At 49.1% G+C, this 18,372-nt stretch overlaps 1 protein-coding gene across 4 annotated transcripts in view; it reads right to left on the reverse strand.

Moving 5' to 3' along the window:
• Positions 1-18,372, reverse strand: part of PTPN3 (protein tyrosine phosphatase non-receptor type 3) — a 129,074-nt gene that overhangs the window by 15,824 nt on the left and 94,878 nt on the right. For all 4 annotated transcript variants that reach the window (XM_006213371.4, XM_072959883.1, XM_072959882.1 and 1 more), the window contains 6 exons: positions 17,595-17,771; positions 10,321-10,507; positions 10,092-10,166; positions 9,026-9,082; positions 7,803-7,959; positions 5,005-5,165 (listed from right to left, as the gene is read on the reverse strand). In XM_006213371.4, coding sequence (XP_006213433.3) covers positions 5,005-5,165; positions 7,803-7,959; positions 9,026-9,082; positions 10,092-10,166; positions 10,321-10,507; positions 17,595-17,771 — 814 coding nt within the window. The remainder of the gene's footprint in view (positions 1-5,004; positions 5,166-7,802; positions 7,960-9,025; positions 9,083-10,091; positions 10,167-10,320; positions 10,508-17,594; positions 17,772-18,372) is intronic.

Below are 18,372 nucleotides of genomic sequence, written 5' to 3' on the forward strand. Positions count from 1 at the left end.
ACTGCTATGATCACAGGAGCCAGTGAGTCACTTGTTCTGACACTAATGCTGTATCCTATAATGGGTGATGCAGGAGCGAGTTCAGGAAGAACAGGGGTCAGAGGAGAGAAGGATGGCTTCCGGTCTTAGTAAAGAGGGAAGATGCTGCAGTGGGAGGGGCGGGCGGGGGCGCATCTGAGTTTGACATGACCTTTGGTGGAGCTTTGTAGCCGCTGCTCTAACTCATCAGTCTCGGGAGGCGGGAGGGTAGATGTTCCTCGTTTTCTATCAACTGTTTTCCACAAGTCTCCAGAGAGGTCTTAAGTGGGCAAGGAGGCAGGGATGTTGCAAAGTCATTGGATGAAGATGGGCACAAGGAGCCTCTGTTTGCTGGGAAGCTGGTTCTCAAAGGACAGTTAGCATTAGCACTTAGCCCTTATCCAGGGCCGTTGATACTGGATGCACAGCCTTTCCCTTGCCTAAATGGACAGCTCAACTCAGCGAAACGTGAAATGAGCCACAAGTTACTCTCAGGAAGGAATGACCCTGCGGCTGAATCAACGTGTTCCTTAGAGGAGGTGAGCATCCTGGAGGTGGTCGTGGACTTGGAGCCGTGTGAACCCCAAGTCAGAGACAGAGGGATGCCCTACCCTGGCTGAACACAGTATTCAGGCAGTTTGAGGCCAATCACAAATGCTGCCTGACCACTCACACTGAAGAGCTTGCACAGTGCAGCTCCTGGAGGGAGGGGCTCATATTGGAGGCAGGGTGAAGACCTGGGTTGCACCTGGTGAGTTCTGACAGCGGACTTTCAGCAGAGATTCTAATCCTGGCTCTATCTCCTACCAGCTGGGTGACAGTGGGCAAGTCCCTTAGCCTGAGCCTCATTTTCTCCACCTATAAAAGAGGGATCCTAATAATTGTGGCCACATCTGTCTCACAGAATTGCTGTGAGAGTCTACTGGGACAACATATGTGAAACACACTTGGTAGATTCCAAAGTGCTATGGAAATGCTAATTATTAAGTGTGATTTTAGTACAGCTGGGACCAAATGCTTTCTGGAACACATTTGTAATTGTTTACTGAAAGCCATGGGAGGCGCAGGGGAATTCCATTAATGAAAGCATGCTTCAAAGCAAGCTTTGCTGAAAACCAGCTTGTCATCGTGGGAGGGATTCTGTCTACAGCCCAGCCACCACCCCAGGGCGGGCTCTTTGTGCCATGGTGTGGGTGGCGTGCTAGGAACCAGCGCCCACTTCCGGCTCCTGTCCAGAGCACAGCCCCCCAACAGCCAAGCTGCACACCTGCTGATGGCACTGGAGGAGCAGGTGGGGAATCAAAACAGCTGTGACTCGAGTCAGACAGCCCCGAGGACCACTTCTCGTCTGGAGATGGCGCAGGTTCTTAGACTCTTGGAGCTTCTATTTATAAATGATGATAGTTGTTACTTTTTACTGCACTCTTACCATGCACCAGACCATGAATTAAGTAGTTATTTCATCTAACCCTGGAGATACCCAATTTATAGATGGGGAAGTAGAGGCCACAGAGGTTAAGGGACATGCCTGAGGTCGCACAGGGAGTGAGTGGCTGAGCCAGGATTGAAAGTCTGCTCAAGACAGCATCTCAGATCTTTTCTAGCTCTGATGTTGTCCTATTCTAATCAGAACTCTCATACGGAAACAGCATCTTGTTGTTACCCATATAACTACATGAAGGTTGTACAGCTGTTGAGAGAACCAGTCCTGTGAGTTAAGCCTGCCTGGGTTCCAGGCAAGCTGTGCCATGACTGTGAGGTAAGCGCTCCGAGACTCCAGTCCTCTATCTGGGGATCATGGGCTAATGACAGCACCTGTATCGGGCTCTGAGGATTCTGTGAAATGATGCATAGAAAGCCCCTGGCACAGAGAAAGTGCGCATTAAAGGTTTCCCTCTGTGTTAGCTTCCAGTCTGATTCATCTGCCTTTAATATTCCCCTCCTCCAGCAGCTGTGTAGGACACCTTCCCTACCTACAACAGTGATTGTGAGGCAGCGTTCCAGAGACTAGGGATCCCCGGGGGGCCGTGTGGAGAGACAGAAAGGCAGGGCTCCCCGTACCCCATCAGCTCCATCACAGAGCAGCTCTGCTGTTAACTACTCCAACCTGGAATTCTGCAAAAGATGTTTATCTAAAAAGAAGGTTTTCCTACTTAATTTCTAGGAAATGTTTACATTGCCTAAATGAAGGAAATGTCTACATACTAAAATTTAAACCTAAAAATTCTAGGTTCTCCATTTCTTATTTCTTCTAATAGTCCAAGCATAAGCTCTAAAGTGAAGTAAGCCAGAAAGAGAAAGAAAAATACCATATGATATCACTCTACGTGGAGTCTAAAAAAAGCCACAAATGAACTTATTTACAAAACAGAAATAGACTCACAGACATAGAAAACAAATTTATGGTCACCAGGGGTTAAAGGGGGTGGGAAGGGATAAATTGTGAGTTCAGGATTTGTAGATATTAACTACTATATATAAAATAAACAACAAGTTCATACTGTGTAGCACAGGGAACTATATTCAGTATCTTGTAGTAACCTATAATGAAAAAGAATATGAAAACGAATATATGTATGTGTATGCATGACTGAAACATTATGCTGTGCACCACAAATTGGCACAACATTGTAAACTGACTATACTTTAATTAAAAAACAACTCCTGGTGATCTTAAGAACCAATATCCAGGCTCCCTCCCAGCACAGCTGATTCAGTAGCTGTGGGCTGGGCCCCTTTAACAAGGTCCTCAGGTGATGTCCGTACAGGTGATCAGGGTGTCACCCTTTGAGAAACACTAAGTCAAAAACACGGTGGGATAGGTGGGTACTTCTTTCTGAAGCATTTTTAATCTTCTTAATGAATTTCAATGAATATTGTTCAAGGAAAATCTGGTGTGGGATCCCCACATGTGAAACATGACAGGGGAGCCACCTGAGTGGAGGGGATTTTCTGCAGCGCTGTTCCTGACCCGGCGCCTCGTTTTCCTCATTGAGAGCCCACAGCGCCTCCTGGTGGACAGTCTGATCAAAGAGACCGGGTTCCTCCTGAGCTTCCATCACCTGGAAGCATCTCCCAGGGCTCCTGGCCACGCTGCTCCTCCTGGGAAGGCCTGTTTCCCTACCTGACACCCTCAGCTTAGTCCGCACTCAGGCTGTGAGCTTCCTGGAACACCCTCCCCTCCACGCTTAATCCCATCTCACCCCAGAGGACCTCCTGGAACCCTCTCACCTCCAGTGCCTACAGAACATACATTCTGTGTAATGAAACCTTGTCCTATCTTGGTCTTTGGTTGTTTCTGGGACTTATGATGATTCAACCCCACAAATATACCAAAATTAGATTCTCTTCCTTGTGGCCAGAAACCCCCTTCTCCTTCCCTCATTGTGATCCGGAACAAGCGTTTGGCACATGGTAAATACCTAGTACACACTTGCTGAATGAATGGATGAATGAATGAATGATTCCACAGTGCCATTTCCCTTCGCTAATCCCCTCCAGTTTCTCCATTACTGATATATTCTGTAACTGGCTTTTAAGAGAGTTACAGAGTGTTTTTTTAAAAATTATTTTGGAGAGTGTTATAAAATATTGATTTTTATTGTCTAAAATGTATGTTTCAACTTTGAACTTTTTTGCGAAGCCAAGCCAGAGGACACAGCCTCTACATTTAGTTCCTTTAAAATCTTAAGCCTACACAGCCTCCTGCAGGCTACTGGAAAAAAGGGCTATTCCTCTCTGTACATATTCAGTATATGTCTACCGTTTCTTCCCAAGTAATCATATTATTCCTATGCTCTTATCCTGATCTCATTTCCACAAGATATGAACTTATTTTTTGTCTATGTTATCTGTCAAGGCTGTTAAGTTCAAAATTCCCTATTGATTTTTTTTGGGGGGAGAGTCAGTTACCTTCACCTTTCACTCGTGGGTTTTCCTTTCTACTATCATTCAATACACATTTCTCTAATAATGTATTTTACTTACATTCTATTCCTTACACCATTGTTAAACAAACCTCTCACTCATTCAAGCCTCTGCACCTTTCTTGTTTGATATTCACATTACTCATGCTTTCCTGAATCAATATGCAGTCACATACACGTGACAAATTTCCTAGTTTTGCTTCTGTGACTTTTTCCTTTATGTGGCTTTTTAATAAACAATGCAGTGCAGATTTCTGCTTTTGAATCCGACCCGAGACTCTCTGTCCTAACTTGTGAATCCAGACTGTGAATGGTGTCATTTATCATAATCAGTTTTCTCTTATCAGCCTACTTTATGCTTCTCTGTGATTTTCTGTTATCTTTTATTGCATGAACTATTCTGCTTTCTACCATCTTTAAAAAATGTGGAAGACAAACACACTCTATTTTCATTCTGTTAGTGATGGGTAAAACTGACTTGAAAACCGAGTCTCCTTGGGTCCGACTTTGTTTTGTAAAGTGTCTGCATGTGTCTTTGTCAAGAGTCTCAATCCCATGATGAGAGGTCCCTCCCAGGGAAAGAAGACGTGGGTCTGACTGGTTTCTACTTGTGTTCACATGGCTCTGGGGGACTTGGGAAGTCAAGCCGCTGTGCCCTCATGGGATAAGACTAAGTGCTCCAAATTACAGCTTGTGCCTGGTGGGGTCAGGGCCTGGCTCCTCCATCACCCCTCAGCGCTCACCCACACTGCCTCTCCACTACCTTTGACTGCCGAGTGTTCTGAGCCTTTGTGTTGGCAGCTAAAGATGCTCAGAGTCCTGCCTCCTTGATTCCCGACACATTTCTCCATGACTACCGATCGTTACTAGAACAGGAGGGTGAGGCAGAGTTCAGTGACGGGCTGTCGTCCCCGCCCCCGTGCTCTCCCTGCGGCTCTGAGCCTCTCCGTGGTCCCTTGATGGGCACGGCTGCTGGAGACTTGGATGCTCCAGCAGCAGCCAGGCAGCCACTGAGGGATGGGGGTCCAGGCTGCGGGTGTCAGCCTTCGGGGTCTCTTACCTCAAACTGGATTAGCACCGTCCCGCTTTCGAGGCCTTTCTTTAGCTGTTCCATGGACACCTCCAACGTGTCCCCACCCTCCGGACACACAGGGAAGATGGCCTCTGGGAAAAGCTGGTTCAGCTCGTCTTCAGATTTGATATCGGCAAATGAGTGGACAGCTGTATGGACAAGAAAGAGTGTGTCTGGCCTGTGCACCGTGTGCTGGGTGATCAGTCTCCTCCCCACAGACTACACTCACGACACCTGAATGCGGATGGTTTAAAACATCTTATTAAATGATTAAGCACATGGTAATCATTTTCACCAAAGACACTACTTCTTGTTGAATGATTCAATATGTGCTAATTATACAAAATGACATACTAATCTTTCTGGCTCATTTTAAATGACGGTGTTTAGTACTCAGAGGCTTTTGCCAAAGGTAAGAGAAAGGGAAAGGACGCTTTCAGAGAAAACAGATCTCCCCTCTTTGCTCTCTCTGACCTGGTTATCCTTCTGCCCTCGCCCTTCTCTCCTTCTCACATTCCTTTCATTTGCACCCTTAAAAACAGGTATTTTCCCAGGAAACAGGTGTGCGGTCAGGCACTCTCCCCACCACACCACTGTCCCACGGAGCTCAGTCAGTCCCTCTCCAGCTCACGGCCGCCGCCACATGCGAGGCTCCCGAGTGAACACCTCTAGTCCTAACGTCTCCTCTGTGCTTCCACTCCCTTCACGTCAGACTCAGCACGGGTGGAAACAAGCCTCAGCCCCTCCCCCACCATGCACACTATTCCCCACCCCCCTCAGCTCCATGTGCCTCTTTCCAGCCACTGCCACTTCCTTCTCCAGTCCCCCAAACTGGAAACCTGGGGATCATCTCTGAATTTTCCCTTTCTACCCAGAACGGGAAGTGGCTCCCTTACTCAAAAGCCTCCAATGACTCCCTACTGCCTTCAAGATCACAGGAAAGGAGAAGAAAAGGAACAACTTCCGTGTTTTCCTGCACAGGTGAACCGCATCCGCACCATGCTGAACCACTTGTCACTATCCCCATTTTACAGATGAGGAAACTGACTCACAGGGTAAGAGAGTTGTCCAAAGTGATCTGTCCTCTCAGGACAGGACACGGGAATTCAGTCCATGCCTAATCTGACCTGGAAGACCACACTCTTTCGCTGACCACAGCAGCTCAGCTCTTCTGCTGACCTTTGCAACTTCTGTCCTATCTGCTACTCCCACCTTACTATTTACTTTTCTGTCAGTCAACTCATTTTTTACTGAAATGTTTATTTTTAAAATAAATGTATTGTCATTACAGTTACAGAAAACCAGGGGCACTGCCCTTTAAGCTCTAACAGTCTACAAACATCCGTTTTCCCCACTTCAAACAGGTGCTGGCGGAGGACTCCCCTCCCCGGCCCTCCTCTCCCGCCGGCTCTCTGTATTGGCCAGCACGTCCCAGGGCACTTCGTGTGATAAGAGGCCTGCTCCCAATCGCTGGATCCCTTCCTTCCAGACCATCACACAGGCTTCCCGGACATGGCAGCAGGACGACTTAACCTTGCTGCAGCTTCCTCATTTGGGGATAACAACACTAACTTATGAGAACCCTATCAGACCTGAAGAGGATAATCGTGCAAAGCAATGAACACAGGGCAGGCACTCTGCCGGCGCTGCAGGGACATCAGCCACTGTCACTAGACACCTACTGTGTGCCGAGCACGGAGCTGGGTATGGTGAGGATGGGCTGGTGGGAGGAGGCGGGCAGGGATCTGGAGAGACCTGGTAGGGCCTCACGGAGAAGGCGGGGTAAGAGCTAGTACTGGGTGGCTCTGGACTTGGGAATCTTATTTTATTTTTTAATTTTTGAAAATTTTAATTACTTTTAGGGAGGAGGTGATTAGGTTTATTTATTTTTTAGCGGGGATTGAACCCAGGACCCCCTGCATGCTAAGCAGGGACCCTACCCCGGAGCTACTCCCTCCCCACTTGGACTTGGGACATTTGGTGGGAAGCAGGAAGGCAGGTATGCGGGGCATGGGCTGTGCCGACGACTGTGAGGCCAGAGCAGAGATGCAGGGCCGGGGCCTGAGTCACAGACTTCATTTGCCTTCAGTATTTGAAAGCTGGGCAGGAGGATTCAAGGACTCGGCTTACCGCTTTTTAACAACAACAACAGTAATGGTATTCAACAGGGGCTGCCCTTCACGTGACTGTCAAGAACTCGGCAGCACCCTCAGAGCTTTCCAATATGAGCATTGTTATCTCCACAGGAACTCCAGGAGGCAGGGACTACACTACCCTCGTTTTACACTAGAGGAAACTGAATCGCAGCCTTGGTAGGACACTTGCTCCAGGTCCCTGAACCCAGCAGGAGGCAGAGCTAGAACAGCCCTGAAGCAGCCAGCCTGCTGCCGGACTCCGCTTGCCGCCTCTCCAACGGAACCAAATGCACATGAATAAAATATAACCTGGTCCTTTGAGAAAGGGCTGAATATGCAAATGCAAGCAGGGCCAGGCAGCTAAGAGGAGGGTGTGATGTGGGCCCCGCCAGGCCTGGGAGGAACTGCAGGGCTCCCACCCTGTGCAGAAAGGGGTGGGTGGGTGCCGCCTACCTGCGGAGGACTGGCTACGAAGGGCAGGGCCCTCAGTGGGCAGATCGCCACATTTTTCAAGTGAGAAGTCAGCCATCAGGTTGTTGTGGGAAAGTCCTTGGTTCTCCAATGCTGGCTATGAGCTCAACATCTCAAAACCACGGCTGGGCCGGGGTAGGCCCTCCGTGCTAAGGCTCCTCCCCTGCGGGTGGCCGTTACCTTTCCTCCTGATCACCAGGGCCAGCTCCCGCGTGTGCGACTCCCGGCTGGCTTTGATGAACATCACCACCTGGTCGTGGGTGTGTTCGGAGATGTCCCGGCCGTTGATGAGCACGATTTGATCCCCTTCATTCAGCTTAGGAATGCAGGTGTCCGCCTGCGTGAGGGGGAGAGTGAGGTTCTGCCGTTACCATGACACGGTCCTCAAGGGGAGAACCTGACACCTCTGGGCCCAGACACTTGAGACCGTGACCAAGTTCCCCTTTCTCCCTTGGGCATCACCGTCTTTATTTTTACATCCACTGCCGTGTTGACATGGTAGCTGGTTGTGGGATTTTAAAGAAGGGCCGCTCAGAACCTAAGTCACGAAACATCTCAGGGAAGGCTAAGACTGGGACTGCGGCCATTTCTCCTGGGTGGCCAAGCTTCACCTGTTACTGTAATGTCACAATGACTACAACGCCGCTATCTTTTGTTTTCTCCACGTGCTGCTGGAAAATGCTCTGTCAGCTGAAAGTGAGCATTTATCTATCCTGCGATGGAGAGAGCCTTTGCAAGCAGAACCCCAAAGGCAGAAACCACCATGGAGAGAAGGGATGCTCTGAACTGTGTGGGAACGAGAGACTTCTCAACTCACAGAGGCCACGGGCAGCAAGCAAAAGCAAACGACTCGCTTAAAGACTGCTTAAGAGGAAAACCCCACACTGGCACCTTCCTGGGAGGCACAGTGACTTGTTGGTGTTTACAACTTTAAAAAAGCGAATCGTCTCCTGGATGCCTCGGGGACCCAGACGGAGGGCTGAGGACAGGGTGGGGGTGGCGGTGGTGGGAAGGGGTAGGGGGCCCACGAGCCCACCCGGAGGGAGCGAAACTGCAAACTCTATCCCTCAGTTCCCTTCTCTTGAGCAGCACTTCTGCGTGTTAACGTGCACACGAGTCACGCGGGGATCCGGCTAAAAATGCAGATTCTGGCTCAGGAGGTCTGGGTGGGATCTGAGAGTCTGCATTTCTAATGAGCTCCCAGGTGATGCTGGGGCCGCAGCGTGAGGACCACACGAAGCAGCAAGGTTCTGGACAAGATGAACTCCGTGCTCTCTCCCCATCTGCACATGCACTGACACACAACCCTTGCTGCCGGTGAAAAAGGAACAGGACACAGAAATAGAAAGCCGTTAGATTTAGGGGAAAGCAAGCCTGGGAAATCACGGAACACGTTTACTTACAGGCGACTCTGGGTTTATCCTGGAGACCACAAGAGGCATCTTTTGATCGACTCCTCCCTGGAAACATTTAAATTAAAAAAAAATTTAAAAAAAACTTGAGTCACTCATAGTAACAAAGACATGCAGGCATCTCTGACACAAGAGAGGGCTTAACCTTAACTCGAACTTCTAATCCCAGGGGTTGGCGCCCTTTCAGAACGACAAGGCTCCTGACCCTGTGGGTCTTGGAAGCCCTCCCCTGCCATCCCCACTTTCCACGGACTAAAGGTGCACTTGGAGGAGGTGGCCTCCTGGCAGGAAATGCAAATAGCCCCCAGGAAAACTCAGAAAACAGCCCCTAAGTGCTGCTGGAAAGGGAGCTTTCAGCGGAGGAGAGGTGCTGTAGAAGGGTCCCCTGTCATGTGGGCTTCTGACCTCTGAGAAGAGGTGGTCAGCAGGGCTGCTGGGTGTCAGGAGGGAGCGCGTGACGGCGGCTGGGGGGTGGGCAGCAAAGCCCACCCGCGCTCACTCTGCTCAGTGGTGTAAAGGGCCAGATGGCACCCATCTCGGCTTTGTGTCAGCTCGGCCACTGTAGTGCCAAACCACTTGTAAATGGATGAGGTGGCTGTGTTCCAATAAAACTTTATAAAAACAGATGGGATTTTGGCCCATAGGCCACTGTCTGCAGAGCCTGCCGAGAGAGAAGCAGAGGAGGGGGACCACCCTGTCCTCGAACCACTGTTCTCTCTTAGCGACGCGGAGGGGTCTCTTAATACCCCTCTTCGGGGGTAGATCTGCTCACCACTCCACGTGCCCACTCTGAGCCTCAGCGTGTGACTATGAAACAGGTTTAAAGATATCAACTTCCCCACTTGACAGAAGAACTAAATATAAGTAAGTACACAGCAGGCGCCAAGCACAGAACGGACACTCGACAGCTGCCAAGGCCACATAAAAAGCTCCCTGTTCTGAGGGCCGAGCCAATTTCCCTCCGTAGCCTTATGTGGCACATTTCTAACGGAAGTGAAAAAGTCATGTAAAGAGTGCTTCAGAGCATAAAACGCCCTCACAGTTGCCCACAGCATACCTTTAGATTAAAGCCAAATTTTCCATCCTCATCTGGCGTGATGCGGATCAAGACCAAGTAGCCGTCACCATCGTTCTGCAAAATGACGGAAAATCATCAGTTGTGTTACTTCTCTCTCCAGGGGCTGGTGACAAGCTGTTCCCTTTGCGTCACAACCACTGAACTGCCCGAGAGGCGCCCCTGCACGGGAAGCCTGGCGGGGTCGGCCGCGGCCCCCGAGCCCACGCACCTTGTCGCAGTAGTACTGGCTGGAGTCCTCGGCGGAGCCCGCTTTGGTCACCCTGTGCAAGGCCTCTAAGAACTGCTGGTCGACGCCGTCCGGCGAGCAGGAGCCTGGAGCGTTTGAAGATGGAGACACAGAACTGGATGACTTCCGGGTCAGGCAGCTTTGTGCTGGGTTGTTCTCGGATATGCTCCTTCGTCGTGGGGAAGGAGGAGACATTTTAATAACGGGATTAATATTTTACCAAAGCAAACATTACTGACTGCTGGTGCTTCGCTTCTCACAGCTATCACCAATCCCTGGAATCTTAGGTGAGCTCCAAAGTCAAAACCAGGGCTCAGGCACACCCAGAGTCCACGGGCTGCCAGTGCCCCCATCTGGCCCAAACACCACCACTTTTAGTTTCAAGGAAGAGGGGCAGGAGGGTAGGGCGGTGCCAGGAGCTACTGAAAACTCAGCTGCCTTCCTAGCTGCTTTAGAAAGGTGATAGGGAAAAGTGCCCGGCTACTCTGTGCTTAATTACTGAAGCTCACTCGGATGCACACGTCTCCATCCCTTCTGAATGCTTTTTCCTTCCATCTCATTCCTGCTGACAGCTCTGCTTCACAGGACTGTTCCCTACCCAAGGGAAATGGGACCAACGTTGCATGTTCAGGACAATTTATATTAACTCTAGGTTGCATTATTTGCCTGTGACATCCAGTAATTGCCCACACTGAGATCAAACGTTTTATTTCTAATACAGGTCTTTTTGTATCTTAGCGCAGGTCCAACATGGCAGCCACTAGTCCCATTTGGCTACTGAAATTAAGATTAGAAAGTTCTTTAGCTGGGCAGCACAGTTCCGGAACATTTCTGTCATCGTGGGAAGTTCTACTGGATAGCGTTGTCGTCAAGAATTCCAGACTGTTAGAACTGAACAGACCTCTGTGGTCATCTGGTCAAGAGGCGCTAAGCGACTCACCCAAGGTCACAAAGCTGCCCCCTCACCTGATGGAGAGTAGTCTGATGGATGTGAGTCCCTGAGCACCTGCCCCCTCTCCAGGCCACACCAAGTCTGCTCCTCAGACCTCCCACGTCCAACCTCACAGGGCCACAGGGACCAGCACCATGTAGGACACACAACTTCTCTGCATCATGTACACCCACACTAGGTCTTTCCAGAGCCAGAGGCCTAGCAAAAGATGCCTTAAAAAGCCTTCAGAATAGAGAATTGTTCTGTAGACTCCTCCACACTCTCGTCTCATTTGAGGTTAAGAGACGGGAAAGGGGAGCAGACAAAAGACAGTCAGTGAAACAGACAGACAAAAGGCAGTCGCTGCTGCCTCTTACTAAACCTTTATTTCGGGACCTTGGATTTTTCATCAAAATAGTACCTCTCTGTTTCCCAGCAAGTTCAAATTAGCTTACTTTAAATATAACATCTCTATCAGAGTCGCACAGAATGATTCACAGTCTCGATTCATTTGAAGACGAAAACTCAGTGACGGACTAGGGCAGAAACAGCTATTTCCAAATGAACAGTTTGGCCTTAAGGTTTTTAAGTTGCTGGTCAAGGGAAGGGTGTTATGGATGGGAAGGCATTTCAGAGCGAGGCTATTTGGGAACTGAAGCCGTACACTAAATAAATGAAAATAAATGAGACTGATTTACTCAAAAGGAAGCTTGAAAAAAAAAAAATTCTCCCCAAGTAGGGCAACTTGGTTAAGCTTTGATGTTTACAAGAGCACCTCCCAGTGGCAGAAAGGGAAACTGCTTGGAAGTTGCTAAACAGGATAAAGCCAAAGGGCTTTAGGAAATGCTATTTCCAGCTCTTGGGGTGGAGCTGAACCTTTAACGTGAAGCTGCAAATAGCATTCCTACTTCAGACGTCTGGAAGCATCTGGAGGTGACAGCGATGGAAAGGGTGACGAGCATGTAAACAAAAGAGCAAGGTGACAAAGCAGAAGAGAACGCACTTTGCAGTAAACTGTCATATATTTTTCTGTTCATTACATTTATTTAATTTCTAAATTTTGAATTTAGAATCACACTATATAGAATTTAAAGATGTCATACAAGGCTTTAAGGCATTTTTCTTTTTCAGTATAAAATGTGATGGTCTATCCCAAACAGCCCAGAGTACCAAAAATAACATCTGTGCCCAATCCTTTCTAAGGAGGGATGGAGAGGTTACTTTTAGGTGATAATTTATTAAACGTGACTATATTTTGGGGGCTGATCAACTGGGTGCAGATGTTTCCTGGAGGCTGCAGTAACGTTCTGCTCAGCGTGGAGGATGGACAGACAGATGGTGAGGAGGCCATCAAATGCCGAGATGGATGCAGCACAGGGAGGCCAGGAGGGAAGACTACGCACTGAGTGGCTTTCCTCCCGCCTTGGGGTAGGACGCGAGGTGTGACTGAGGGAGGGAGAGCCAGTGGGTGGGGTGGGAGGGGGAGAGACACAGGGAGCTGCCCCTGGAACCAGGGGTCCCAGGGGCAACTGTGAAAGGAGGGAAGAAAGGGGTAGGAAGAGGGAGCAGGAGTCAGAGGAATGCCCCGGAGACAGGAGGTGGACTGTCACTGCCATTGGGGAGCCAGATCAGCCAGGGAGTGACTGGCCACCCCCAGCTCGCTGGGGAGAAGGGGCAGAGACAGACTGACTGACCACAGACAAACGGGCGTCTGCTGTCAGAAAGATGCTTCCGAACTGTAAGTGCGGGAGGCTTCGGGGACAAAAGCCAGCACAGAATTCATTTCTCTGAAGACAAGCACTGTTAAAGTGGCAGGGTTTCCCATGGCAGAAAAGCTCTCATGTGATGCTTTTTATACCACTCTTTCCCACACCCTAGACAATGACAAAGACCCCCCTCCCAGCCCTGCCCCCAACCTGTTAGCCAAGCGAAGCCGAGCTCCCACTGAGGGTTTCACACTCACTGGGCGCCCAAAAGGCTCTTGCTCTGGTGGTGACAGAACAGAGGCCGTTCCAAGTGGCATTTCTTTCTTAGGTCTATGAGCTGCTTGAGGTTGGGAGAGACCCTCTAGTCCTCTTTCTCATCCTCTCCTGGAAGAAGAGGAGGAGTCGAGGATGCTTGAGGCTCCAACAGATGCTCACCGGGCAGTAGTGCAGACATGCGGCCCCACTTAGCAAGACACAGGAGAGCCACATGCTGGGCGAGAAGATGATGAGCTGAGACTGGGCTGGGCTGGGTTCAAGGTATTCATCAGACATCTGCAGACAAGTGGCCCAAAACCGAGTAAAGGGCACGCAGGGTACAGGGAAAATGAACACAGAAACTCCTAATGAAACCCTGCAGCTGGCTGGTCTCCTCTGAGGAGACACAGGACAACTGGGCTGTCCAATAAGAGAGCAGGCCGCCACGCTGTAGGAGGGCTGCCCGGCAGTGGCAGGGTGAGCGGGTGACAGAGGTGACGGGGTGACAGGGCTGAGGGAATTCCTACACTGGTGATGCGGCTGAAGGAAGGAATTCCCAAAGTTCCTTCCAATGCACAGAAGCTATTAACAACATTTTTTAAATAGTGGTAAAACACATGTAATATAAAATTGACCATCTTAACCATTTTTAAAGTGTACAGTTAGGCAGCATTAGGTGTATTCATGTTGTTTTGTGCACAGAAGTTCTGAAATAAAAGCTCACAGCTGCCGGGTGCCCTTGGAACAAGGCAGGCTCTGAGGGAGGGAAGCAAACAGCGAAGGCTTCATCACAGTGGCCCCCGGCCCCACTCACTCCGAGGAGAAGGTCCTCAAACACAACCCTAATCTTCCCTCCAACTTGTTTTCCTCCAGCTTCCGCTTTGCAAAGTCATTTTTCCTTTGGGACGCTCCCCCTCTCGTTTTTCTGGGTGGTGGGTTGCTTCTGTTTTCGGAAACTTCCTCCTCCACAGACTCTGGCCTTGGCTCCAAGGTGAGGGAAGGAGCGCAGAGTGGCTGAGGGGGGAACAAGAGGACGGCCTTCTCGGGCACAAAGCAAAGTGCCAACTATACTCATAAACGCCGCCGCGCTGCTATAAATACGGAACAAGCGGCGGTGACTCATCCCCGAGGCTAATGTTCAGAGAGCCTGAGCTGCGCCACTCAGTCTGGAGCCAGAGTCAGACCTCTCTTCTTCCTCCTTTCTCTTTCTTTCTCTTGTTCCCATGAGTACAGAACATTACACTTCATTCTTCTTCCCAAAAGGAGCCCTCCTCGCTGCCTGTGATATCATTCATCTGATTTCTCCAACAGAATACTTCTTGCTTCTCAACACACACTAATTTGCCGGGTAACACACACTAATTTGCCGGGTAACACACGTCAAAACGCTTCTTAAACATTCTGCAAGCCCTGCATCTGACCCTGGTATCCACAGATTCGACCAATCATGATCGAACTGAAGCTGTGGTTACAGAGGACCAATCTGTACTTTGCCATTTTACATACGGGACTTGAGCGTCCGTGGATTTCGGTACCTGGGGGGGGTCCTAGAACCAATCCCCCTTGGCATGACTGTTCTCACTGAAGAAACCACCATGGTTCTTCCACCAAGTACAGAAGAACCTTCCTTTCTTGCCCTGGGCAACGGAGGGCCCTGGACTCTCAGAGAGGCCAGCTGCCTCTGAAGACCCTGCAGAAGGCGGCTTCCTGCCAGCTGGAAGCGATTCCCTACCTAAGTGAGCTGGCAGGGGCTGCGTTTTTTCCCACTGTTTGCCCCACTTGCAAAGCACAGCTGCTAAGGGAGCCTGGGAACTGTCCACAGTTGGCTCGCCCGGCAAAGAAGGCTGCCTTTGGATCACCATTACTTGCTGCTTCTAACGTTTCGCTGGAACGCAAAGCGCCCCAGAACGACGTGCCTTCCGAGCTCTCACGGGGGCATTTCAGAAAGAACTGATGTGCAATGCCTAGGGGTCAGTGGGGTCACACGTTACTTAAGTCAGACAGGGCTGGAGGAAGTGAATTTTCAATTTAGTCTGAACAAACGTAGACTTAAATAGCCACACGTGTGTGGCCGTATCGGCCTGTGAAGGTCCAGATGCTCTGTAATTCCATCGTGGGGCTGCAGACCACAGTGGGGAGATCTCATGTAGGACATGGAAGCAGGCTTCTCAGAACCCTCAGTTTCTCAAACTCTCTTCTCCTCTCACCACAGTGACAGAGCCCCATAGTGTGATGATGAAGGCTGACAATGTGTTATTTGCCCAGCTGGCCCAGAGGCCCCCGAAAGCAAAGACTTGTCTAAATTGCCTTCACGTTCCCTCAGTGAGCAGCAAAGAGTGTAGAAAATGTGCTGCTGGACTCGGCAATGAGTGTATCCCTTTAAAACGTCCACACACCACTGGTCAGAATTCATCTCTCCTCCATCCGGGACCTGGAGCTGTCCTGAATCTGTGCTGTCCAATATGGTAGCCACTACCGACACGTGGTTCTTGAGCACTTGAAATGAGGCTTGTGTGACTGAGGAACTGAACCTAAGTTTTGTCTTATTTTAAATGATTTCGATCTGAATAGCCACATGTGGCTAGTGGACTGGACAGTAAAGGTCTAGACACTCCCCAATTCCATGATGGGACAGCAGGAGGATCTCACACGGAGGCTGTGACTGGGCATCCCTGAGCTCTCGATCGGAGCCCTAAACCCTCTTTCTCCTCTCACCAAAGCGACACAGCCCCTGGCAGACTCAAACTGGCTCAAGTCATGCATGCCTGCACTCCTGCCCTGTGCTAGATCTGCAAAACCACAGCATCACACGAAGGAACTCACACCTTCCACTGCAGCCTCAACGGGGCTGTAAGTTGGAGCAAGAGATAGTGATCATTGCAACAAAAGCATCATCCAAGTTCAGGCCACAAGGAAACAGTGACCTGAGGATTATTTACCTAGAGGTGTTAAGAGCACAGATAAGCTAGAAACCATGTTTGCTGTGGTTAGAGACAGCAGAGAGGAAGCAACCTCACACGTAAGTGGGAAGCGAGACATGTGGTTCACCTGTGGTGCCTAGAGTACAATCAGGATGCAGCTAATGCTTTAAGCCTAGTAGCTGGAGTGGTAAAAATTTGCAGATTAGCTGAAGTGCCTTCTTGCTAATCGTCTGCTGTTAGGGGAGGCATTGCATGTTTCTATGTTTTGGGCATAGTATGGGACTTAACAGAATGGATGCCCAATGACCATGGTTGACTTCCTAATAGATGATCTATTCCTGTCATACTTAGGTCATTTTTTTTTAATGATTTATGTCTTGTCCACTCCAAAAAATGATTTTCACATTTACTGTAAAATGTGCAGATATGGTAGAACAGTGAATTCATTAAAACCAGAGAGAAAAATAAGACCCATTAATAAGGCAAGGAAGGAAGAGCAGGGACTATACCAGAAACCTGGGCTAAGGGAAGCTAATGCAATTCTGAGCTCCCTGGTAATCAAGTCAAAAAGGGAACTAGTGGATTAGATATTATCGTATAGAATAATAAAAAGACTCAAGCCAGGATTTTAGGAGAGACATTATTTTTTCCCTGACCTTAAAATGTGAATGGAGTTTGTCTCATTAAAAAACAGAAAGCAGGAACATAAAAGAATTTGATGCAAATCGTCCTTGACAAAAATTCAGCAAAGAGAGTAAGAGTTGTTCTCTGCATGTTTTTTCTTTATATTAACTATTCATTAAAAACAAAAAGAGAACAAAGACCCTGAGGGCATACTGTGGTTCTGAGAAGGCTTTCCATAGACAGCTAGAAATAAGCACATTATCAGGGATGGGGAATCCTGCAGCGGTCTGACAATCTAGAGAAGTACCACTACAGTTAACATGGCTACAGTCTCTGGAGTATGAAATGGTTTAAGCTTGGCTTTGCTCATGAACTGGAGAGAACATTATTCAAGAGAGCTAACGCTATAATGGAAAAGAATCTGAAAATATACGTGTGTATATATGTGTGTGTATATATATATATATATATATATATGTAACTGAATCACTTTGCTGTACACTTAAAACTAACGCTGTAAATCAATCACATTTCAATTAAAAAAATAAAATTAAAAAAAAGAGAGAGATCTGACAAGTATGGACAGTAGCTCACTGACAAAAAGCAGTGCAAGGTCTCAACCCCAGGCACACAGCTTTCCTCCTGCTGGTGAGGGAGGGTCTGATTTACTTTCTCAGCCTGGCAGGGAGCAAAGCACCCCAGGGAGCTGGCTGCAGCCTCCGGCCCTTGCCTCCTCCTGAAAGGCCATCAGGCCTGAGCCAGTTCCTCAACAGCCCAGACGAGCCGCTACCAAGAAAGAGAGTGACAGAAGCTCCTTACTCTCGGTGTGGGCTTCGGTTCTGAGAAACCTCGGAGTCACTGTCTCTGGGCGACAGGGAGCCCTTGTAGGTGTAGAACACATCTTCGGTCTCAGTAATGTACGTCATCTCGTTGGCAAGGTTGTCTGCTGAAGAGTGCCGTGGCTTTCGGATTTCGTGCCGGAGCCGAGGGCTTCGCCTGGTGGGGAAAGGTTCAGGGTGAAGTGCCGAAAGCAGAATCCACTCAGGAATTTGATCAGACTTCCGTGATCTACCTTTCTACCCTGACCTTTCTAAGGACGCCTTGGCTGATGCGGTTGGAACTTAAGAGCCAGTTAACCCATTACTACTCTAGAATCCACCAAGGGCCACGAGGTCCCCAGTACTCTTAGCCCAGTGGTACAGCCCCTCAGTTTTAGAGGCAGGCAGATGGGCCGGGTTTTTGCCCTTTGGGGAGTTGATGAGTACTGATTTAGGAAGAGTTAGTCTTCCGGGAGAACTCAAGCTCTCAGTGCATAAATAGGCATGCTGCCTGCTGATCAGACAATTTTTCTGATTCATTCGAACAGTATAAAGAAAAGGTTTAGAAGCCCAAGTAAGCTTTTTGGCAAAATTCAAACCTTATTTCAATGACATCCCCTCATGTAAATTTCACTTGATCCAGGAAGAAATACATCCCTTACATGACATATTAGACGGCCATCTCAGGCAGTACCACTTTGTGTCTCCAACAGCAACAATGGCTGTGCAACATGAGGCAAGTCACACCGCCTCTCTGAGCCTCAGCTGTACCTACCTGG

Source organism: Vicugna pacos, chromosome 4, assembly GCF_048564905.1.
Source record: "Vicugna pacos chromosome 4, VicPac4, whole genome shotgun sequence".
Taxonomy (NCBI): domain Eukaryota; kingdom Metazoa; phylum Chordata; class Mammalia; order Artiodactyla; family Camelidae; genus Vicugna; species Vicugna pacos.